The sequence below is a fragment of the Cebus imitator genome, unplaced genomic scaffold (assembly GCF_001604975.1).
Source record: "Cebus imitator isolate Cc_AM_T3 unplaced genomic scaffold, Cebus_imitator-1.0 Scaffold15, whole genome shotgun sequence".
NCBI classification, from domain to species: Eukaryota; Metazoa; Chordata; class Mammalia; order Primates; family Cebidae; genus Cebus; species Cebus imitator.
Genome location: NW_016107330.1, coordinates 7,902,672 through 7,926,863, shown reverse-complemented (window position 1 = coordinate 7,926,863; position 24,192 = coordinate 7,902,672). Strand labels below are relative to the sequence as shown.

Below are 24,192 nucleotides of genomic sequence, written 5' to 3'. Positions count from 1 at the left end.
GAGCTTCTTGAAGCAGCTGCACTAGAGAGGCTTAAACTCTGTTTGGGGGGAAGGAGGTTGCCATAGAAACACCACAGGGCTGCTGCGGGGGCACGTCCAGGCAGGGCCCTCACCCCCGAGTGACACAGCTGTCCATCTGTCCCTGGCAGCCATCCAGGCAGGGACAATCCCACTGGCCACACACCCTCTGGACAAGCCCCTTCGGCAAATTCCTCCCTCCCCTCTCTCAGGAGGGGACCCCTGCCCTACTTCCTTGAAGGCACAGTTCTTCCCACTACACTTCCCTATGTGCCCCGGGGCACCCCTGCCTCCCAGAGCTCGGATCTTAAAGCTTCGGCAATGCCTAATGCCTAACCCCTGCAGAGTCTTTTGAGGGCCCCGTCACCATCCTGCAGAGGAGGCCCCGCTGCGGAGGAGGAGGGTGCCTGCACACTCACCCCTAACCGGCTGAGAGGCTGCACCCTGCCCGGCCCTGGGACTCGCTGGTTAACAAGGCAGAGAGTCACCGTTTCCATGGTGCTTACATCTCAGTGGTGCAGACAGACAACGGCACTCAAGGAGATAATTGCAGAAAGTGACCAACACTCTGAAGGCAACAAAGCCAGCTATGTGCTGAGACCAGGAAGGGGTGGGGATGGCTCAGCTGGAGCAGTCAGGGCAGCTTCACTGAGGAGACGGCAGTTAAGCCGAGGCTCCAGCAACAGAGAAGCCACACGGGAAGGGAATGGTGTTCCGGGCAGAGGGAGTCACAGAGGCGAAGGCCTGGTGGTGGGAAGGTGCTTGGCATGTTCTAAGACCAGCAGAGGGGCCAGCATGGCTGCAGAAGGCAAGCCAAAGGGCCTGGCTTCTAGTCCACGTCCCCATCTGTAAAATGGGCCCAGCAGGTCACTGCTCAACTTTGCAGAGATCCAATAGCACAACAGGTATTCGCAGCCCAGCCGGGTCCCCACCGCCCCTCCCTGTCACTACTGCTGTCCTCCCCTGAGCCAGGGTAGCCGAGACCCCAGCCCACACCTTGTCAGGGAGCAACCTTGCCCAGCACCCGCCCTCCACGCAATGGAGCACACGCCACGTGCCGCAGGCCTGCTATCAGCCAGTTCCCAATAAGTTTTTTTAAATTAAGATGCAACAATCATCCCACAGCCAGCTTCCCCCTCCAGCGATCGGTTAAAATGAACTCCAGACGACTGGATTAGACTTTGAAGGCGGCGCGATCTAGATCATGAACGCGGAGGACGCAGTGTTGACACGGGCCCCGGTGAGCGACATTATTATTTAACAGGCCTCGCTTCTGCCTCCGCTGGGATCAAGGAGCTGAACAAGCAGCTGGTGGGCAAGTGCAAAACCCAAAGACAGACCACGGTGCCAGCTCTGCAGGGGAGGGTGGTGTGAAACAGGTCAAGGCAGCCCAGCAGGGACCAGCTGGACGAGGGGCACAGTCCGGGCCATGTGGGCCTCCGGGAGCAGTCCCCAGCTCAGGCGCCCCACCCCACAAGGCCATCTGGCCACTCACTGGCTGCCTCTGGCCTGGGCTTGGCTCGTGGTGCCTTCTTCTGCCCAGAACACATTTCCTCTCTTCCTTCACAGTCACCACCGACTCACCCGCACAGCCTGGCTCAGGGATCCTGACCTCCAGACAACTGTTTTCTGCTCCCGGCCTGCATCCGGCTGGATCTGGCACCCCTCCTGCCTCCCCTGGGTTCCCGCCTCCCCTGGGCTTCCGAGCTCCCAAAGAGCTGAGCCCACCTTGCTCATTTCTGTGCCTCAGGGCCTGGATTGGGAGCCCCCGCTGGGGGCCAATGAGCCAGGCGCTAAGGAAACAAAGAGGAACGTGAACATGCCACAGTCCTGAGCCCAAAAGGCATGCTCATGTAAACATGAGGAGCTCCCCAAAGTTCCATCTGACTCAGACAGAAAGCTTCAGGGGGCCCAGGCAGCCCAAAGGAAACGGAGCCTTCTGACTTCCAAGGTGGGCAGGTTAAGCACAGGGTTAAGACTCAGAATGCCTGTGCTCAAATCCCAACTCTGCCTCCTCTAGCTGTGTGACCTCAGGCAAATTACTTAACCTATCTGTGCCCTGTTTCCTCATCTGTAAAGTGGGAATAATAGTATTCATCTCAAAGCATGATTTGAGGATTTAATGGGATCATACACGTAAAGTACAAAACCCATTTCTGGTCCGAAGGAAGCTCAATATACATTGGTTAGGATTAACTCCTGAGGGTGGGGGAATCAGAAAAAGCCCCTTAGAGGTCACACAGTCCCTAGATTAAGCTCCTGTGTTTTCACATTTGGGCCTGAACCACACTAGCCACACCCTCAAGCCAAAACACACGCCTGGGTCCCCTGGCTTGGAGCACAGAACAGCTCCAAGAATCTCAAACCCCACAGGGGGTTTTCTCTAGCGAGGGGTAGATTGTGCCGCATGGCTGCCAGCAAGGAATGCCCTTCCTCTGAAGGCAGCGTTCTGTGGCAGACATGGCACTTGAGGCACAGCCCACAGGTGCTGAGCCCTAGGAACACAGACGAGAGCACAGCCAGTGAGAAAGCAGCAGCAGCCCAGGCTCCAGGCAGCTCCCCCAGGCCTGGCTGGTCGTGCAGTGGCCGCTGTGGTGAGCGTGGAGCCGGGCAGGCCTGGCGCAGGTCGAGCAGTGGTTAGCGCAGCCGGACGGAGCCATTTCCAGAGCTCCGGCACTAAGCTGGAGCCGCCTTCCCCTCCATTCGAAGCAGCAGGAGCATGGCTTTATTAAATATGCATGGCGATCACCTTGTTACTCTGCGGAATGATTGTGTGTACTGAAGGCAAGCTGCCCGCACCGCGCAGTGAACAGAAACTTTTCAATTTCCCTGGCTGCAGATGGGGGCGCGCGCTCCTCTGGCCCCTGCTGCAGAGGCTCCCTGGCTGCCCCTTCCTCCACCTCGCCTCCCTCCAGCCAGCAGCCCTCCTGATGCCCCCCCCAGGTGTGCAAAGCAGGTGAAAGGCCATATCGATCCCCTTCTTTAAAGCAGCTGGTCCAGAACTAATCTTAAATCATCGCAGCCTCGTGCTGTAGCCTGGTGGTCAGTGGGGCCCCAGGGATGGCCACGCCAGAGCTGAGCTGTGTGAGCTGGGAGTGGACTTCACTACGGCTGACAAGGGGCAAAAACAGGTGAGAGCCAGGCAGGGCCTGACCCGGGCCCCTGTCCTTCCCTCTGCCATCTGTCCCATGCTCCCAGCAGCTGTTGGCAGGAGGAAGGCTGCCTTCCAGTGAAGCAAGAGGATGGCAGCCCTGCAGTGTGGGCTCAATGCCCCACGCCCACTGACAACACCCACTCCGGCAGCAGCTTGATTTTCCAAATAAATGACATATCAGCAATGCGGATTTAAGAAAGGCAAATAATTACAATGACAGCAAATGATGTCCATCCGGCCCTCGCCATGTGCGAGACCCTGTGAAGCAGCCCTTTCCCTTGAACGCTCTGTTTGTCCTCCTGCTAACTCCCCGCTGATACTGTCATCATTCCATTCTACAGATGAAGTAACTGAGGCCCAGGAAGGCTCAGTGACTCATCCAAGGTTGTATAGCTTGGCAGGGGCACAGCTAGGGTCCCATCTGAAGCAGCCTGCTCTCAGACTGCATACCTCCAAGAGGGCAGGGTACCAGCCACCCCGAGTTGGAACATGGGCAGGGATTGCTGCCTGCAATGATGCCTCCCAGTCCTCCATCCTTCTGAAGTCTTGAGTGCTCCTGAGCTGCCAGGAGAGCCAGGGAGGAGCCCCACAGGCCCAGCTCACAGGGGCAGCTCTGTGCCACTCACACCTCCCCTTCCAGCAGTTGGCAGCCACTTTTCTGCTCCTGCAGGCCTCTGCCTGTGGTTTCTGGCTTCCCCCACCTCCAGACTCCTTCCTTAGAAGATTCTTCCTCGGAAACCCCTCTCAGTTCACCAGCCTCCTGTTTCCTGAGGTGCCTCCTACCTCGTGTGTCCCAATTCTCCTACTGGCAGCACAGAGGATGTCCTCTGGCCAACAGGGAGCTCTGAGGGCCTGCTGCCTCCCCTCCCATTCTCTCTCTGCCCTTGGGGCCCACTCCCCCCATATTGAGAACTGGGGCTGGGTCTCCCCCATCAGACTAGAGGCCCTCCAAGGGCAGGCTGTGTCTCCCCCACCAGACGGAAGGACCCCCTGCAAAGGCAGGCTGTGTCTTCCACATCAGACTGAAGGTCGCCCCAAGGGCTAGATCTCCCCCAGCAGATTGGAGGCCCCCAGAGCCAGCTGGGCCTCCCTTCCTCCTCACACCACTGCCCTGAATGGGTGCCCAACACACTAGGCCTATAGGCCGAGCACCTATCCACCAGTGTTCTCCTGGGCTAGGTCAGACCCTGTGCCAGGGGGCCCAAAGGGCAGTCAGATCTGCTGTGAGGACCGTGCTGGGACACTTGTTGGGGGCTGCTGCAGGAGGCAAGCCAAGGGGTCAGACATGTCCTTCTTCCTGGCTTGAGACCCAGGTGGGTCAGGGGATGAGAAAGACCCTGGGAAATACAGTGCTCCTCGCTCACCTTCCTCTCAGAAGGCCGAGGAAGTACAAGGCCCTTGGAGGAAAGTGATGGGGTGGGATGGGCTGGGGGAAGGGCAGGGAAGCTCTCCAGCGCAAACTAGGGTCTGGGAAGGGATGGGGTGGGGTGGGCTGCGGGGAGGGCAGGGAAGCCCTAGTGTTAACCAGGGGCTAGGAAGTGATGGGGTGGGGTGGGGTGGGGGAGGGGAGAGAAGCCCTCATGTGAACCGAACCAGGGGCTGGGAAGGGATTGGGTGGGGTGGGCTGGGGGGAGGGCAGGGAAGCCCCAGCATGAATCAGGGGCTGGAAAGGGAGTCTGTGGCTGCAGTTGCCCCAGATGTTCTTGGGAGAAAGGGGACGGAGGGGAGAGCTAAGGCAGGAGTTTCCCCTCCTGTTGGTGTCTCACTGGCCCTTGGCCCAGCCCAGTAGCACTAGTGAGGTCAGAGGTCCTCAGGGCCAGTCCGGGACATGAGTGGAGCAGTTGCAGCTCATACAACCCAATGAAGGGGGGCCCAGCCCAGGAGTCACCATCAGCCCCCAGGCCCTTGCTCCTCAAAGGAGCAAAAGCTCACCTGCTGTCCTGCACATGGCGCTGCCTCTCCCTCCCGTCTAACCCTGCACATGGCGCTGCCTCTCCCTCCCGTCTAATGAGCTGGGCTGGGTAACTCCACCTCCCCTTCCCAGCACCCAGGAAGAGCCACTGATCAGTTCTCTCCCAGGCTGGCACTGGCCAGGTATCATGGCTTCCAAGCATCATCTCCCTTCATGAGCGATGGTTAATTTTGTGTGTCCACTTGACTGGGCCATGGGGAGCCCAGACATTTGGTTAAACATGGCTCTTGGTGTGTCTGTGAGGGTGTTTCCGGGTGAGATTAGCATCGGAATGGCAGGCTTAGTCACGCACTGGCCCTCCCAGTGTGGGCAGGCCTCATCCAACCGCTGAAGACTGAATGGAAAAGGCTGAGAGGGAAGAATTGCTCCCTGCCTAACTACCTTCCAGCTGAGACACCGGTTCTTTCCTGCCTTTAGAATCACACTGAAGCATCAGCTCTTTTGGGGTCCCAGGTCCTCCAGCTTTTGAACTGGAACGCACACCACCGCACCGGCTCCAAGGTGCCCGGGCCTCCACACTCACACTGAACGACACCAGCAGCTCGCCTGGGTCTCCAGCTGGCTGTTCACAGACGCGGGGGCTTCGCAGCCTCCCACTGCCCCATGAGCCGACTCTTTATAATGAGTCTTTTCATGCCTACATATGTATACAGGTACATGCACATATACACATTCACATCTGTCCCACTGGTTCTGTACCTCTGGAGAATGCTGACTGACACAGTAAGGAAAAGGACCCCAGGAACGGGACACTTATTCCCATCATAGACTAGAAGCCTTGTGCTCCCCTGGGGGCCAGCACAGAGGCGCCCAGGTACAGGTGGCAGAACTGGAAGACGATCAGGCTGGCCTGAATTCAAGGACAGCAGCTCTGTGCTGCTACAACACCAGAAAAGCAAGCCAGGGAAAGGGGCAGGCCGCATCCCCGAGACTCAGCCGCCAGTCTCAGAGCTCATCCATAAGGCCGGTGCCTCAGTTTCCCCATTTGTCAAATGACAGTTGTGTCATCTAAAGCCCAGCCCCAATCATCTGTGTTCTTAAGGTCCCAGGACTCCACTCCGTGTTTCCCCCTAGGTGCTGAGTAGCTGATTTACCGCTGCAAGAGAGAGAACTAGGTAGGCAAAGGAAGACTGCCCCTCATGAGGAAGCACCCTGGGAGGGCTGCACTCTGCGCCTGGTGGCGACTCTTTCCGATCAATAATCCAAACAAATCAAACATCACCAAAATACTCTGGGGAATCAGGCTGAGTCTCACGCCCAGGATGGACTGCAGGAGTGGGCAGTGCTGTCAGTCAGTGACAGGCATGGGTGGAGGCTGAGCCAGGGATGAGCCCCCCCAGACCAGTCCCTCATGCTGGGGGCCAAGGCAAGGACGGTGCTGGAACCAGGAAGGTGAGACCCAGGCAGCCTCCCCTTCCATGTGGTTTGAAGAGCCCAGCCTCCAGGATGGCTGCATCTACCCTGGCCACACCCTCAGCACAGCCCGGGCTCCGTGGGTACAAGTCCTGGGTACCAGTCCACGGACAGGGAACCCAGTCCCACTTCCACAGACAGCAACAGACGCAACTCAGGATCCAGGCCACAGCGCAGTAAGGCTGGGTGCTTTCTGCTCTTGGTAGCCTTGGCAACGTGTGGCAGAGGAAGATGTGGGGTCCAATAGGGACCTCGGGCCCCTTCTGCTTCCCGACAAACTCCGTCCAATCGATCCCTGAGACACCACTGAGCACTGAAAGCGGTACCGGGGTGGAGGCAAGAAAGGGTCAGCAAAAGGGAGGCAGGCCGCCAGGGCCACAAGCCAAAGGATGGGGTGGTACCTGAGGCTGCAGGGTGGTAGCTTCCAGGACAGTGACCCGGGGCCCACAGCTGGCCCACACAGCATCCTCCAGGCTCAGCAGGGTACGGATAGGCCCGGGCCCCACAGTCAGGCACACGGGAGGGCTTTCCAGGTCCCACAGGACACCTCCTGCAGGGAGAGAGGGGAGGCGGGTCAGGGGCCAAGAGCAGCAAGCAGGTCTCCGGGGGAACACAGGCCAGCAGCAGTGGGCTCAGCAGAGCCCCACACCCCCTCTCCCCACTCTTCAGGGCCTTCCTCTCTCCATCCGGCTGGATGGTGGCGATCCCCGTCTGCCTCCAACCCGCACCATTCATGTCCCACATCCCCACTCCTAGTCAGGTTCATCCTTCCTTCCATCTCTCCCTCCCTTCCTTCCTCCCTCCCTCCATTCCCTTTCCCCACTTCCTTTCCCTGTCTCTCTCTCTTTCCCTCTCTCCCATTCATTCATTTCACACACACTTAGTAAGCACCTACTCCACACCAGCCCACGCACTCGGTGCTGGGAAGACAGAAACGATCAGACACAGGCTCCGCCCTCCAGGAAGCCCCACTGGTCAGAGCAACCAACAAGTTAATCACCAGTTATCACATGACACGCCAAGCACAAATGAGCAGGCATACACAAGGGCCTTGAGAACTGCTGAGATGGAAGGAACTAACTCTGCACTGGGGGAGATCCAGGGAGGCTTCTCAGAAGAGGCAGCATGATATGGTGGAAAGTGTCCTGGACCCGGAGTCGAGAAACTTGGGGTCTGGCCCTGGTTCTGCTACTACCAGTTTGCTAAGGCACATCTCTACCCTTTACGAGGCTTCAGTTTCCCCATCTGTAGAATGGGTGGGGAGTTGACAAGATTGTCTCTGAGGACTTTCCTGAGGCTGTAGCTGATCTAGACTGAATCTTGATTTCTCACGGCTCTTCTGGCCAACTCCAAGACACTTCTGTCAAATTTACCAAAATCTCTTCCTCCTGCAGAAACACCATGGCCGCCAAGTGCAGTGGAGGATTGTTTTTGTTTTTGTTTTTTGAGATGAAGTCTCACTCTGTTTCCTAGGCTGGAGTGCAGTGGCATGATCTTGGCTCACTGCAACCCCTGCCACCCTGGGTTTTAGCGATTCTCTTGCCTCAGCCTCCCAAGTAGCTGGGATTATAGGTACCTGCCACGATGCCTGGTTAATTTTTGGTATTTTTAGTAGAGATGGGGTTTCACCATGTTGCCCAGGCTGATCTTGAACTCCTGACCTCAAGTGATCTACCTGCCTTGGCCTCCCAAAGTTCTGCGATTACAGGCATGAGCCCCTATTCCTGATCCAGAGGATGTTCTGAGAGGTAGTGAATGCCAGCCTAGTCTGCCATCCCTGAAAACCAGACAGACCTAGGAGCCTGGCCCAAGCAAGGTCCTCTCCACCCTTGGGATGCTCAGCTCACCCAAGAACCATTTTCCCTGGCATCCAAGCGGTGCACACCGAGATTGTTTTTCCTCAGAAGTCACACCTGATGCCACACTGAACCTTGGTGGCTTCCCTGTCTTGTCACAATGCTAGGTGGGAAAGGGAGGTTGAGGAGGAAGCTGGGGCCCAGCCTGGGGCAGCCTAGGCCATGGCACGCTCTGGAGAGACAGGCAGCAGTGGCGGGGGACTGGGAGGCAGTACCCAGCTAGCTGTGGGCTTACCAGTGCCCTGCTCTCCCACCAGCCCTCCACTGGGTCCCTGGTAAGAGCACAGAGCAGCCCATCACAGGCAGACTCTTCCCTTCTGAGCCAGCTGCTCGGTGGCATGACGGGGCACAGCTGTCTTCAAAGCTGAAAGGCCCCAGTGTGCGTGATGGAAGCCACTGCTGGGGTGTGGTCAGAAGAGCCAGACTAGACTCCCATTCCTCCCCTCCCCAGGCTTCCCTACTGTACCCTGTCCCATCCCATGCTCAGCCTGGTCCCAGTTTTCCCTCCCACCCCTCCTCTTTCCCAGCAATAAAACAGGTTCCCCTCCTGCCCTTGTGCCCTACTTAAAATGGGCAGGCTCCAAGCTCAGCTAAGAAGCAGGGAAACCGGGACTCTCCTCAACCTCCAGGCACATAGAGTGCTCTGCCCAGCCAGCCAGAATGGGCACAAGGGAAGGAGGCCCGTCCTCAGCCCCAGAGCTTCTGTGTGAACTTGAACAGGGGTCTTTGCCTCTCTGGACCTCAGTTTCCCTCATCTTACACTGGGCATGATAACCATGCCTGCGCTTCTCCGAATGTTGCAGGAAGTCAGTGAAATATGCAAGAATATTTATCTGGGCACACAGTCAGGGGCCTCAACAGCGGCTGTTGCACAGCGTTCTGTATCCGCACGCCAGGCCCTCCTTCCATGAATTACTTCCTTAACTCCCACCAAGCCTGTGTGGTAGACACTATTATTATCCCTGCTCATAACGGAGATGGCTGAGACACAGCCCATTTAAATAACTATCCCAATTCCCTCAGCTACAAAGGCGTCTGTGCCCGTGGCTCTTACTGTTTGATGTCATTTGCCACAACACCACCATGCGTGGAAGCAAGTGCTGACTCCACTTAACCAACGTGACAGTGGCAACCGTGGAGCTAAGACCTTGCACAGACACCCAAGGGGTGATAGGCCAGACAGGCTTTGAACTCGGCTCTGTCTGACTCTGGGCCTGGCCTGCTTCTCCAACCCCACTGCCCCCTCAGGTTTCTGAAGGGCTCTGCAGCTGGGCCTGGTGTCTAGGAGGGGCAAGTGACCCGAAGGCGGCCAGGCCTCCGCCAGGGATGCTGGCCCCCAGTGGGATGCTGGAGACAAGAAAATGCAAGGCTTTGAGCACCCCCCAGTGGCCAGAGGTGAGTAGTGTTTTGTGGCTGGAACCTGGAGCCTAATAAGGCTGCTATGACTGAGATGGGGGCTGGAACCTCTCCCTGGGAAAAAGCAACTAAGGATGCTGAGTAAACACCCCCAGAACCAGAAAATGGGGGCTGAGATGGGGGCTGGGACTCCTCCCAGGGAAAAAGCAGCTAGGGATGCTGAGAAAACACCCCCCAAAACTAGAAAATGGAGGCTGAGATGGGGGCTGGGACTCCTCCCAGGGAAAAAGCAGCTAGGGATGCTGAGAAAACACTCCCAAAACTAGAAAATAGGGCTCTATCTGGCACTGATAGCCACAGGACCCCTTGCATTCACTCCCCTGGAACAGAGCCTTGCTGTGGCAGCCTAGGGTAGGAGCTAGGGTCTGAAACCCTGAGGACTTCATGAATGCCATTCCTCCGTTTGCTGGGAGCCTCCAGAAATCCTCTAAAAAGTCTTGACTCCAGGGCACAATGACAAACTGTGATCAAGTTTAATAATGCTAATATTGTTGGATCAAAAAGCTTATAAAGGCTGGGCACAGTGGCTCACGTTTGTAATCCCAGCACTTTGGGAGGCCGAGGCAGGTGAATCACCTGAGGTCAGGAGTTTGAGACCAGCCTGGCCAACATGGTGAAACCCCATCTCTATTAAAAATACAAAAATTAGCTGAGCATGGTGGCACACGCCTTTAATCCCAGCTACTCAGGAGTCTAAGGCAGGAGAATCACTTGAACCCCAGAGGAAGAGGTTGCAGTGAGCCAAGATCGCACCACTGCACTCCAGCCTGGGTGACACCAGACAGGAGTCCCTGATTAGAGGGCCCATGGTGAGATCCTGAAAAAGAGACTTCCCCTTGCCGGGACTCAGTTTCCCCATCTGTACCATGAGGACAAAACTTTGTCCTCTGAGGTTCTTTCCAGCTATCACACATTGTGATTCTGAGATCACAAATGCAATTGCAGTGAGTTCTGGTGAGAGCCGCCCCTGCCTGATGGAAGCCCCACTCTTTCTACCCCCTCTTACCCTCCAGTGGCTGTGGGTAAGCACACACATGTTCTGGAACACACACACACACACACGCTTGCCCCTGCATGAGAGCCCATTCATCTGGGTGGGAAACCAGCTCTCCCAGCCAGCGGAAGAGAGATGAGGGCCCTGTCTCAGCAAAGGCACCTTCAGGAGGCTGGCATCCCTCCTCCCTCAGCCCGCAGCGGAGAAGGCCCCAAGGTCTCCCTCAGGGGTCAAGATTGGGCTGGAGCCAGCCAGCAGATCCCAGAGTGAAAGACATCACAGCTAAGAGGGGCCCAAAGGGCAGCCCCTGCCTGGTGACAGTAAATAACGACCGTGACGCTGATGACTGTGGTAAAGGGGACACGTGGGAAGCACCAATCCTCCAGGGTCTGTCGTAGCACTCATGGGAATTGCTGTGTCTACCCTTCACAATCATTCTATAAAGTGGGGCTGTCCGTGCCCCCATTTCACAGCTGAGAAAACCAAGGATCAGAGGGGCAAAATAAAGGCCCAACCTCTCACAGTGGGGACTCAATCCCAGCAGTCTGATGCCCAACCCACCCCTTCCCCATTATGCCATCTGCCTCCTCACAGGGTACCCTGAACCACAGCCCCAGTGCCCAACGAGGGATACTCCCGCATCCCCACCCAAGGCCTGGCAATGCCCCTGTGTCTTCTCAGAGGCAGGGGAGAGCCCAGGCAGCACGCAGGCAGGGACAGTGTGCTCTGGGGCTGAGAAACCACCTGGCTCAGCTCCAGGCCCCAGCACCCTACTATGAACCTGACACCTCAGGAGCACTTGCTTGTTGAGCAAATGAATGAGTGAATGAATGAATGAGAACAAGCAGATGCTCCTGAGGGCAGCAGAGTGACTGCCATGGCCACACTGCTCTTGGCCTCAATGTCACCATCTCTCAGCTGCAGGTGGGACTCTGAGGCCGCTCCAGCTCTGCCAGTCTGTGCCTCCGCGTGGCCTGGTCTCCCTGGAGTCCCCACAGTCAACTCTCAGCTGCCGGTTCCATAGGATCTCAGGGACTAAGCTAAGTCCCCAGGTGGGTTTCTGCCTATTTTGCTTAATATATGTCTGGTCCTATCCTTCTGCAATAAGCCAAAGCATGGCCAGGAATGCCAGTTTTAGCAGGAATGCCAGTCTTGGTCTCAGCCTAACCTGGCAGGACAGTGAAGCTGTCACTTCAAACACCAGCAAATATCTCATGGAGTGCCTGCTTCTGGATGAAGATGAGGTATCTAGATTTTCACAATCCCTAGATGCTCCATACCACCAGGAGCACCCACAGTGGGTTCTGAGGCTGATACAGAGCCCGGGAGGTCGATGCAGGTGCAGCTTCAAGCCTGGGCTCTGCTGCTGGGATGGGTGGGAGCATCTGAGGGGTATCCAAGGCCTGAGTGAATCTGGACAAGGGCCAAGCTGATGCCAGCCCTACAGCTGGTCACGGACCGGGTGGACGATTCCAGACCCGGCTGTATGTAATCCAGGTGAAAGGTGATGGGGCGAATCCCACCCACCCCACACCGTGCAGCAGGTCCTGAGAACCCAGCTGCCTGCCTGGGCCACCTCTGAAAGATACCACCAGTGCGAGTGGGGGTACCAGGTAAGGCACGCCCTTTCCCAGGGGCCTCCTTGGCCAGATCCAAACTGGACACCCAGAGAGCAGGTTCTCAGGGAGAATGTGACCACCAAATTCACCTGCCCAGGGGGCTGCCTCAGCCTCCCAGCCAACCAACCTGCCTCCCCTTCTGTCTACCAGCCAGAAAGAGCGCAGTGCCCAGCCATGTCTAATGCACCTCTCTGCCCCGACACTGAGACAAGTTGGACAGCCTCACAAACAGCTCTGTCTGCCCCCGGTCATGCCTAGTGCCACTTCCTCTTCCAGCTGTCCAGCAAAACAGCCTCCTCTCTGGGTTCCCCCAGCAGATCAAGCATCCTCTCCCTCCGGGCCTTTGCACGTGCTGTTCCCTCTGCTGAGAACACCACTCCCCCAACTCTCCACTTGCTTGGCATCATAAGATCTCAGCCTCAGGATGCCCCTCCTCGAGGAGGCCTTTGTGGCACACCCCATCCCGCATTTGGGTGGTGAGGCTCTCACACAACACCAGTTCCTTCCTGTAGGAGCCCTCAGCACCATGTATAATCTGATACTTCTGCTTGTTTACTGATTCTCTCTCCCTCTGTAGACTGTAAGCTCCATGAGGGCAGGCGGCCTGTCCATTTTGCTTGCCACTGTGTCCATGGCATATAGCAGGCATTCAGTAAGCATTTAAAGCATTTCGTGTACAAATGTTTGCAAGGCAGGAAAGCTAGAAGGATGCCTTAGCCTTCAGGCCCCATGGTTTCCACTCTACCTGGACAAGCCAAAGGCCCCTCCCACCTGCAGGGAGCTCTAGCCCAGGAGGCAGGGTACAAGGTACAGGTTCAGCTCAGTCGGGGGCTCTGGACAGTCTGCTCCCATCCAGAAAAGGAGGGCGTGTGGTTCGATGGTCCCCAGTGGCTCTTCTGGTTCTGACAAATGAACAGGCTCCAACCCCAGGCTGGAAGCCAATGGATGGACCTCAAGCATCCTGTTTTGGGGTAAACTGTGCCCCCTCATCTGTATGTTGAGGTCCCAGCCCCCAGTACCTTAGAATGTGACCTCCTTGAGAAAGAAGGTCACTGCAGATGTGATTAGTTGAGATGAGTTGATACTGGAGAGGGACAAGTCCCTAATCCAATGATTTGTATCCTCATAAAAAAGAAATCTGCACACAGACGCACAGCCAGGGAGAACAGCACTCAGAGCTGGAGTTCTGCTGCCACAGGTGAGGAACCACAAAGCAGCTGGGAGTGAGGCCCAGAGCAGATCCTTCCCTAGTGCCTTCTGAGGGCATGTGGCCCTTCCAAACATGGACCCCAGGCTTCCAGCCTCTAGGATATGCAGCTGTATGTATCTGCCATTTGTGGTCCTTGTCATGGCAGCCTCACCCCTCCCAACCCAGGTGCCCAAACTGGTGAGTCGAGCAGTGAGAGGGAATGGGCCAAAGGCCACCCAAGCTGGGAACCAGAGGGCCAGGGTGGCACAGGCCGGGCTCACAGTATTCCATGGGAGCTGGTCGGGAGTGGTCCCTCTAGAACTCCCCTCTGAGTCTCAGCAGATCTGAGCCCGTATTTACATTCACACGCATGCTCTGTCTAATGGTGAAAAGGGTTTTTTCCCTCCCTCTTCCCCCTTTAATTAAAAACTATAAATGCCTTATCAAAAGCTAATTAAAAATACCAACACAGCGCCAAGTGGCAAAAAAAAAAAAAAAAAAAATCAGCTCAGTACAAATATCCGTTTATAACCCTGTAACAGGCTGCGATGACGCAGCAACCACAGGCTGGCTGGCGGAAAAGAGGGGAGAAGAGATGCCGCTGGCCCTTTAGGCTCCTCTGCCCCTTCTAGGGGCCTGGGGGCCGCCTACACTCTCTGCTCAGCCCCCTTTATCAAACTGGGCTGAACAAGCCCAGGGCATGGGGACCACAGTACTCCACATGGCTGGGGACAAGATGCATCTGATGCCCAGTCAGCATCATCCCAGTAAAGCAAAGGAAATTCTCCAGGGGTGTGCGAGAATTAAGGTAACACTCATGCATTCAGCACTTCACTCCTTCCCTGGAGCACAGCAGCCCAAACACAGCTAGCCCTGCCTCCCTGCCCTCCTGACATCGTTACCTGTGCTAGGGATGGCTCAATAAAACAACCCAGATGGAAATGCTTGACTTCACTGAGCGCACCCTGGACCTGGCCCTATGTTTTGCCTTCATGGAGTCGTCTAACCCTCCAGGACCCATGAGTACTGGGCACTACCCTTATTCTCATGAAGAGCCCCAGGCACAACGAACAGAGGCCACTCAACAAGGGATACAGCTCTCATCTGGCAAAGCCTGAATGGGAAGCCAGGTCTCTCCGACCTGCGGGTACCTCTCTTACCCACTAGAGTCTCCTGCCAACAGGCTTCGCTGCCCACATATAGTGAGCACCCTATTCCAGCAGGGATTCACGTGTGAGAAACCATTTATCAAACCTCAGTGGGGCTCGGGGATCTCCAAATCCCCTTGGCATCGAGATTTCCCAATTCATACCTACCCAACCTCCTCTATTCTCTCTTGGTAGAGGATCTGGTATCCAGGTGGCATCCAGGACTGCCTCCCTCCCCCCATTCTCCCCAGTCCTCACCGCTGGTCCGAGGGTAGGCAGCGAGGGTCCCATCCTGCAGGCCAGCGAGCAGGTGGAAGGGGCTATGACGCAGGCAGAGCACGGGCTGCAGACCTGGACTCCTGCAGGTCGCCAGGCACTGGGTACCAGTGTCCACACTGCCATAAAGCAGGATGCTGCGGGGAGAGGTCAGAAAAGAGGTCGTGACACACTGAGCATTCTCATCTGCTCACTACCCCCATACCCCTCTAGTGAGAGGGGCCAGGGAGCTGCTCCCTCTCAGCCATGCCTTTCTGCTGTGTGGCCAGGCCATAGCTCCACCATGCAGGAGCTCACTTTTCTGTGGTTTTCTGGGATGGTACCCTCTGTGGCCTCTGTCATGAACAGGACTCAGGGAGGCTCCAGAGGCAACACAATAAAGGTCCTGAGAGAGCTATTTCAGGGTCACATGAACCTGAGTTTGAATCCAGACGTGCCACTTTCCAGTCTGACAGAACCTGGACTGCTAAGCCTCAGTTCTTTCTGTAAAATGGGGCAATGATCCTACTTTACCGCCATGAAAGGAACAAAGCACTGACACATGCTACACAGATGGACCTTGCAGGCATGATGCTGAGAGAAGCAGGCAGGAAAGGCCACAGAGCATCTGAGTCCATTTATATAAAACACACAGAGTGAGGCATTCACGTGAAACATGCATAGTGTGAGTTCATTCACATGAAATGTACATAATGTATATGAGTCATTCACATGAAATGTACATAGTGTATGAGTCACTCACATGAAACGTGCACAGTGTGAGTCCATTCACATAAAACATACATAGTGTGAGTTCATTCATATGAAATGTACATAGTAAACCATTCACATGAAATGTACATAGTGTATGAGTCACTCACATGAAACGTACATAGTGTGAGTCCATTCACATGAAATGTACATAGTGTGAGTTCGTTAATATGAAATGCACATAGTAAGTCACTCACATGAACGTACATAGTGTGAGTCCATTCACATGAAACATACATAGTGTGAGTTCCTTCATATGAAATGTACACAGTGAGTCATTCACATGAAATGTACATACCGTGTGAGTCACTTACATGAAACATACAGTGAGTCACTCATGTGAAACATACACAGTGTGAGTCCATTCACATGAAATGTACATAGTGAGTCATGTGTACATAGCACATGTCATTACATGAAACGTACATAGCGTGTGAAACATACATAGCATATCTATTCACATGACATGTACATAGAATGTGTCATTCACATGAAATGTATATAACGCCTGAGTCTATTCACATGAAATTTACATAGTGTATCAGTCTATTCACATGAAACATACATAGCATGTGAGTCTATTCACATGAAATCTGTAGAGTGGGTGAGTCTATTCACATGAAATGTACACAGTGGGTGAGTCATTCACATAAAATGTACATAACATGAGTCTATTCACATGAAATGTACATAGCACAAGTCCATTTACATGAAATGTACATAGAGTATCAGCCTATTTACATGAAACACATAGCATGTGAATCCATTTATACAGTGTCCTGAGGAGACAAATCCATAGAGACAGAAAGTAGATTAGTGGTTTCCAGAGTGGGGTGCAGGAGAATGGAGGGAGATTATTTAAGGAGCATGTGGTTTTTTGGAGGAGTAATAAGAATGTTCTGAAAGGCCCTTACTAGGTCTAGGCTCTGGCTGGGTACTTGGCTGTAGGCCAAGGTTACCATTGGCCTTGGTAACCTGAGCTTTTGCTCCTTGCTCCGTTTTCTTGTGTGGGAAAGGGGAGGGAAGACCTTGGCATTACAGAGGAGTGGCTATGAGGCTCACCGCCTGGCAGCACACAGTAGGTGCTCAGGAAACATGCTCTCACCTCGTCTCCTGCTCTCTAGGAGTGGGTGGAACGCACAGGGACACAGGGAGGACAGGACACGGCAGTGCCAGGCCTGGACTCTAAGGGGTGCAGCCCACCTCAGGTCTTCACTGATCCTCAATTTCACCTCCCAGTGCATGGAATGAACACTCCCTCTCCCTTTCTGCTACGGAAGGTGGTCTACCCATCCCTCACAGGCCACAGCTGGCCCTGGGCCTTCTGACTGCGAGTTGGTTTTGCTGACTCACAAAGCCCCAGACGTCTTACAGAGGGCAACCCCTCTGCCAGTAGTGACCTCTTGATCTAGAAACAACCTGGAACCCTCACCCTGCCTAGCAAGGGGAATGAGGGCCACAGACGGTGAACATTCAGTGACAGCTAAGTGAACTGATGTCCTCTTGTGGCTGTGTCTCAGCAGGCTCTCACAGCAGCCCTGCGTCAGGGGATTCTAGTCCCTACTTTATAGATGAGAAACTGAGGTTCAGAGAGGTTAAATGAATGCCAGGGACTCAGAGCAAGGAAGTGGGGAAGCCAAAATTCAAACCCAGTTCTGGCTGACAGCAGAGCCAGCATGCCCCTCCATGAGCCATGCTGCCTGGGAGGAGCCAGTCAACTGCACTGCAGGCAGCTCCCAACTCTTTGGCTCCCACATGGGCAGCTCTGGTGCCCACCTTCCTGGAGACCAGGGGCAAAAAATGTTGGTGGACAACAGGCAGATCCAGAAAGCTACAGGGACAGTCCCTAGCCACTGCCCAGCCCTGCACAGGCTGCCTTCACCCCTCCTCCCAGGCCCCTCACCTGCCATCCTGGAGCCCAAGGCAGATGGTTGGGTGCACTGTGGCCGAGGGGTCAGCAGCTGTCTGGCTCTCATCTCTGCTCTCTGCCTCCTCCTCCTCCGGCTCTGGGATGTACTCCATGCAGAGCACAGGGGATGCCAGTGGGAAGGACTTGACGGTGCGGGGCGAGGGCCGGTTCAGGGAGAAGATTTCCACCTGGCCCCCTGCGCCTTCCTGTCTGCCCCCAACCTGGGAGCAGAGACCCAGAGAGGCCATCAGGTGAGAACCACAGGAATGAGCAGAGGAGGAACCCCAGCACTGTCTTCCCAAGAACCCCATCCCTTGAGAGAAGCATCCCTTCTCCTGCCCACACACATCCTGCAGTCACAAAGGTCATTTATCCCCAGCTGCCATGGCAACAAATTAGCTTCAGGGCCCACAGGAAATAAGGTAAGGAGCTAAGGTGGACTAAATAGTCAGCTTTCTATTTCCTCCTCTGCAGGGTACATTTCAACCAATATAAAGTAAACATCTACTCCATCCCTTTAAGATGCCCTTCTCTGTGTTGATCATTGTTATACCTCTGTATCCAGCATATGATACATACTCAATATATTCTTGTTGGATGGATGGATAGATGAATGGATGGGTGGACAGATGATGGGCAGATGGATGTATAGATGCAGAGGTGAATGGATGGGTGGGTAGAGGGATGGATGGATTAAATATATATTCTTGTTGGATGGATAAACGGATAGGTGGGTGGATGCATAGATAGGTGGGTGGATAGATGGACGGATGATGGACGGCTGGATATACCACGGGCTAGAGCATGGGGAAACGATGAGAAACAAATCACTCTCAGAAGGGGAGCAGCAGTGAGAGGGCACAATTTGCAGCACAAGGAACATGGTGGAGGGTACCTCATTTGAATCAAGGGAGGCTTTGCCAGGAAGCCCAAGGATAGAAAGGTGGGCTGGAATCTCTGCATGAGTAGGGCACTAGCCAGCCCTGTCTCCTGACTCCAGGAGTGAAGATCCTGAGACCCAGGCCCTCTGCACAGTGCCCCCAGCCAGCCCTGCCTCCTTTGAGACCCAGGCCTTTTGCACAGCTCCCCTTCCACTTTCTTCTCTGCCCTGTCACCATTTGCAAAAGGCATCCTCTCTTATTTGCTCCCTGGTTTTCTGTTGCTACAAATGAGGTCGCACCTCCCAACTCCAAATACAGTGTCTGGCCCCAGAGATTCCCAGGAAGACCTTGCTGGATGAAGCTGCATGAGATGAGGCAGGCAGCTACTGTCCCCAGCGCCCCTCCCAGGTGCCACTCTCCCCACTCTTGTCCTGAGGCTGCAATGCCCAGCTGGGCAGAGGGGTGACTCACCCAGAGGTAGCCCTGTGGAAGGGAGGTGCTGACTGCTGAGAAGCCCAGCAGGGGACAGTTGACAGGACTGTGGACCAGGCCCCCAAGCTGCAGAGACAGAGATGGTGCATGCGGGGTTAATCCTCGAGGTGCCCAGATGCCAATATTTGGCAGATTCCTGGGCCCCATCCAACTCTCCCTGGATTAGAATCCCTGTGGGTGGAGGCCAGGAAAGCAACATGCTTCACAAGTGCCTGCTTCTCCAGGCAGTTCCTACCCGCTCACATTTGTTCTTCCACTCCTAGAGCCTCCTGGCTAGAAGAGGCCTGCATGAGACTCCATCAGCCCAGGGCCTCTGAACTGAGCAGCTTCCAGGTACGGTTTCCTGAAAGCCACTAACACCCACCCCTCCTCATTTTACAGACAGGGAAATGAGGGTCACAGAAGGCCAGTGACTACACTAGACCACAAGGGAGATGAGTGGCAGGGCTGGGCATCTTGTGTGGGCCACACACAGAAACCAGGGCTCAGCCTGTCGCCGCTATCACCAGTAAACATTCCGCTTGCTCCCCCGAATCAGCTGCCCCAGATCCCATGTTGGGTGGCCTCTCTCTGAGGCCTGTCTCCTGAGCTAGACCTGGCCAGTCCCTCTCTCTGGCCAGGACAGCAATTCTAGGAAATGGCCTGGCCCTCTCATGGGCCACACTGAAGGAGGAGGAGACAGAGTGGAGACAGATCTTGCCGGAGGGAGGATGCAGCCGGCCACTGGGCCCTTTTCCAGGCAGCTGCTGCCCTCTGCTGGTGCTGAAGACCACAGCCAGCCCCAGCCCCATTGTGACAATATTCTCACAAAATTTCTAACAGCCATGGGCAAGGGCCCTAAGAAGTCACCTCCTCCAGCCTCCTCATTTAGCAGATACCAACTTGAAGTTCAGAGGGGGCCGTGCCTGGCTCAAGGTCACACATGTTAGTGGCAGAGTCAGGGCTAGAATTCAAACCTTCAATGCCTGGTTCAGGGCTCTTTCTATTCTGGTTGAATTCTACCCCAGAAGCCCAGCTGCACACCAGAGGCCTCGGCACTCGGGGGCCCCAGCTCTGCCTACTGAAAAAGTGGGTCCTCGCATTCAGAACAGGGTCTTCGCTAAGCCTGGCCTCCGGACTCCCTGTCTTCTCTGCTTCCTGGTGGCTGCATCTAGCTGAAGGTGCACTCTCTGCTGGGCTGAAGCTCTCTCCGCTCCCTTGGTAGAGACGGGACCATGGCAGCCCGGGCTCAGCCATTTCCATGGCAACTCCAGTGGGCCCTGATGTCAGCTGAGTCAACAGAGCCAGGTCAAAGATGATAGAAAAAACGCAAATGGCTCCTTCACAGGCAAGGCCCTGGCTCTAAAAGTCTTGCCGGTGCCAGGAAGCTGGAAAGTCAAGGCACCCTATGAAGAAGTGCAGAGGGGAGGCTGTGAAGGGGAGCAGCTTTGGGGATAGCCAACCCAGCTTCAGCCCCGGCTCAGCAGCTACTCTCTGGATGGTACTGAACAAATCACGTCCTCACCCACAGAGCAGAGACCCTGACATCTCTCAGGATGGCCATGGGAACTGGAGAGGGAAGGTGTAAAGCCCCCAGCCCAGGGCCAGGTACCCAGTACCCTGCAGCTGCTAAGGCTTACCAAGGGCCTCCCATGGGATATTCTAGCACTTCACACACATTATCTCATTTCATCAGAGCAATGTGATGAGGGTAGGGCAATCACGGATGAGCAGGAGACAGGGTACGTGGCCAGCAAGCAGTTCTGGCTGAGGTCAGCGAAGGTCAACACAGAGCCAATGGGCTGGTGAGCCTTGGCCTATGGCCACAGATCCCCTCTGGGTCTGGGCTATACCCTTTAGGCCCCCAAGGTGCTCGAGTTTTAAAGCATCTCAAAGAGCAGGCAGCACTCTCATCCCCATCCCCAAGGCCCTGTCCCCGGGCAGGCTCTGAGACTGACCGCCAGGGGAATGGGTTTGCGCTGAGCCCTCCTTGCCCTCCTGCCCCCCCTGCAGGGACAGCATCTTCCCCTGGATGGAGCCAGGGGTCCAAGAAGAACTTTCAACACCCCAGTAGTCAGGCCTTCAAAAATGCCGCAGAATAGATTCCAGTGTCCTCTCCTTCCTGGGGACCAAGGTGTCCTCAGGTGTTTGCTTCCATTTCTTGAGCGCTGAACATACCCCATGCAACTGGCTAAACATGTGACCAGAACTGTAGCCTCTAATCCTCATGGTGACCCAGTCTGGGAGGTGCTGTGACCACCCCAGTTTAAGATAGCATGAGCTGAGGCAGGATTCCTGATGTCACACTGTTGGGATCAAATCCAAGGCAGGTGGCCCCTGCTGAGGCTCCTTCACCCTCCCAGCCAACTCCCTAGAGTCAGAAGGTCTTGGTGTGGCCCAGCATGGGCAGGGACCACTGTCAGCACAGACGAGACCTATTCCTGCCTCCTGCCCCAAGTCCTCTTATCCCTTAAAGGAAAGAACCCAACACACCCTCATCCACTGGTACAAGAGAACTAACCCTGTCCACACTGTGGCCAGCAACTTCCTCAGCCCAGCCCAAGCCCTTCCTAGACAAAAAGGATGGGCCACTGGTTGTCATGAGGCCAGGCCAGAGCTGGAAGCCCCCCTGCCCCAAAACCACCTGGAAACGTGGTGGGCTGGCAGGGGGCCTGGGCAGCAGTCCACACACTCACATCTGTTTCTGCAGTAATTGGACAGGGCCCTGGTACTCCGAGGCCCTAATTCATCAGGCTGCCCGCACAGAGCTGATGGGGCACATTTGTCGGAACTGGTGGTGCGGTTTGGTGCGGGCAGACTGGGACGGCGATTTGAGGCCTAGCAAGTGGGGCCATACAGGCTCAGCTCTGGCTTTTGGGGGCTCCACAGACCCTTTACCCACAGAGATCCACTCTCCCCCCTCCACTAGCCCTGGTGCTCCTCAGGAGACACTGAGCCAGAGCCAACAGGACTGAGGATGCTTCTGGCGACATGTTCCTGGGCCCCAAGAGCTCCCACTGAGGAGGTTTGCGAACCCTGGTTCCCCAGGTTCGAGGTGGCAGAAGCTCCCCACCTGGATGGGGGTTTCTTCTGGGGAGACCCTGGTGGCACTGGTCAATCTGTGACTTTACCACGGGGGTCTGATCTGTCAGGGCTTGGCCTACATCCTGTATTCTCAAGAGACACAAGGTCCTGGGAGAGACAGAAAAATCCAATGCCCACCATAAAAGCCACCCAGGGCCAGCCTTTTGCAAGGATGCGCTAAGGCCAAGCTGGCTGTAGGCACAGTGGGTCCTGACACTCCCTGCCTCCAGCCCAAGGCCCCGGGGCCCACAGGTAAGCCCCCATCTGGCATACTCTATCTGTCACCACTTCAGCCAGGCCCTACCCCAACACACCTCCATTGTGTCCCCATCTCCCATGCTCACTGCCTCCACCAGGGCTGGGACTAGGATGATGGACCAGGGCACCCAGCTTGGGTGCAAAATTTAAAAGGGCACCAAAAACTCAGTCACACACACACAAAATACAGTCAGGCAACTACAAAAAAAAAAAATCAATATTAATGCAAAAAATCCACAGTGAATAAGTATTTAAGACTTTAAATACAGATCACACTTCACCCTGCACTTGCACGACCTTGGCTCACTCACTTCACCCTAATCCCGGCCCTTTACGCCCCAAGAAGATGTTTGCTGGTGTGATCATTTGCAAGCACTGCATTAAAATAGTATTGATCTTGATTACTGAGATTTTTGACCTCTGCTGAAATTTTGTGCCCGAGGCGAGGGCACCTTACTCCAGTCACAGCCCTGGCCTTTGCCCACAGCAAGTCCTGCCACATCTCAGCAGGACCCTGAGCTAAGCTCTGGGCTGCTCCCTTGATAGCCACTCTTTTTTTTTTTTTTTTTTTTTCCTGAGACAGGGTAGGCTGGAGTGCAGTGGTACCATTTCGGCTCACTGCAACCTCCGCCTCCTGGGTTCAAGTAATTTTTCCACCTCAGGCTCTTCAGTAGCTGGGACTACAAGTTTGCACCACCACACCCAGTTAATTTTTGTGTTTTTGGTAGAGATGGAGTTTCACCATGTTGGCCAGGCTGGTCTCAAACTCCTGACCTCAAGTGATCCACCTGCCTTGGCCTCCCAAAATGCTGGGATTATAGGTATGAGCCACCCCACCCAGCTGATATCCTTTCTTTCTTTCTTACTTATTTATTTATTTTATTTACAGAATCTCACTCTGTTGCCTAGGCTGGAGTGCAGTGGTGCAATCACAGCTCACTGCAGCCTCAACCTCCTGGGCTCAAGCAATCCGCTCACCTCAGCCTCCCAAGTAGCTGGGACTACAGGCTCACACCACCACACCCAGCTAATTTTTGTATTTTTTTGGAGAGATTGGGATCTCACTATGTTGCCCAACCTGGTCTCGAACTCCTGGATTCAAGTGACCCTTCCGCCTCAGCCTCCCAAAGGGCTGGAATTACAGGCATGAGCCACCGCACTCGGGCCCGGTATCCATTCTTATCTAAAATTCGCACTCAAACACCAGCCAGAAGGATCCAAAAAATCCAAACTATAAATCAGATCATGCCAGTCTCCAGCTTGGAAGCATCTGTTTCCAAGGCTTTTCACTGCTCTGAGAACAAAATCCACACCTGACCCAGCCTGCGAGGCTGGCGTGGTCCAGCTCACCCACCAACTGACCTCAGGGCCTGCCCTCTCTCCTCCTGCCTCACCTGGCTTCCCCCACTGCTCCTGCTGCACCCTCTGTGTGGGTTTGTCTACTGAAACTATTGTTCCCATCCCTGGGCTGAATCCTTCTTGCTGTTCAATCTCAGTTTAAATGTTACCTCCTTCAAGAGGCCATCTCTGAACCCCAACTCTGTGGCCCCATGCATGTATCTACTGTAGGTCAAGACAGAGTCCAGTGGGCTGGTGAGTTTGGCCTAAGCAACCCTGGCCACAGACCCCCTGTGGCTCTGGGCAACACCCCTTAGGCCCCCAAGGTGTTTGAGTTTTAAAGCATCTCAGAGCAGGCCCTGATGTCTTTGCTACTCACCTCACTCTCTTCTATTTCCTTTAGTTTGCTGGGTTTTTGCCTCTCTCTCTCTCTGCTAGGATTCAAA

At 55.1% G+C, this 24,192-nt stretch overlaps 1 protein-coding gene across 12 annotated transcripts in view; it reads right to left on the bottom strand.

Moving 5' to 3' along the window:
* The window catches only part of ARHGEF10L (Rho guanine nucleotide exchange factor 10 like), a 180,052-nt gene that overhangs the window by 24,587 nt on the left and 131,273 nt on the right, over positions 1-24,192 (bottom strand). For all 12 annotated transcript variants that reach the window (XM_017505635.2, XM_017505655.2, XM_017505625.2 and 9 more), the window contains 4 exons: positions 19,067-19,153; positions 17,709-17,935; positions 15,038-15,192; positions 6,959-7,107 (listed from right to left, as the gene is read on the bottom strand). In XM_017505635.2, coding sequence (XP_017361124.1) covers positions 6,959-7,107; positions 15,038-15,192; positions 17,709-17,935; positions 19,067-19,153 — 618 coding nt within the window. The remainder of the gene's footprint in view (positions 1-6,958; positions 7,108-15,037; positions 15,193-17,708; positions 17,936-19,066; positions 19,154-24,192) is intronic.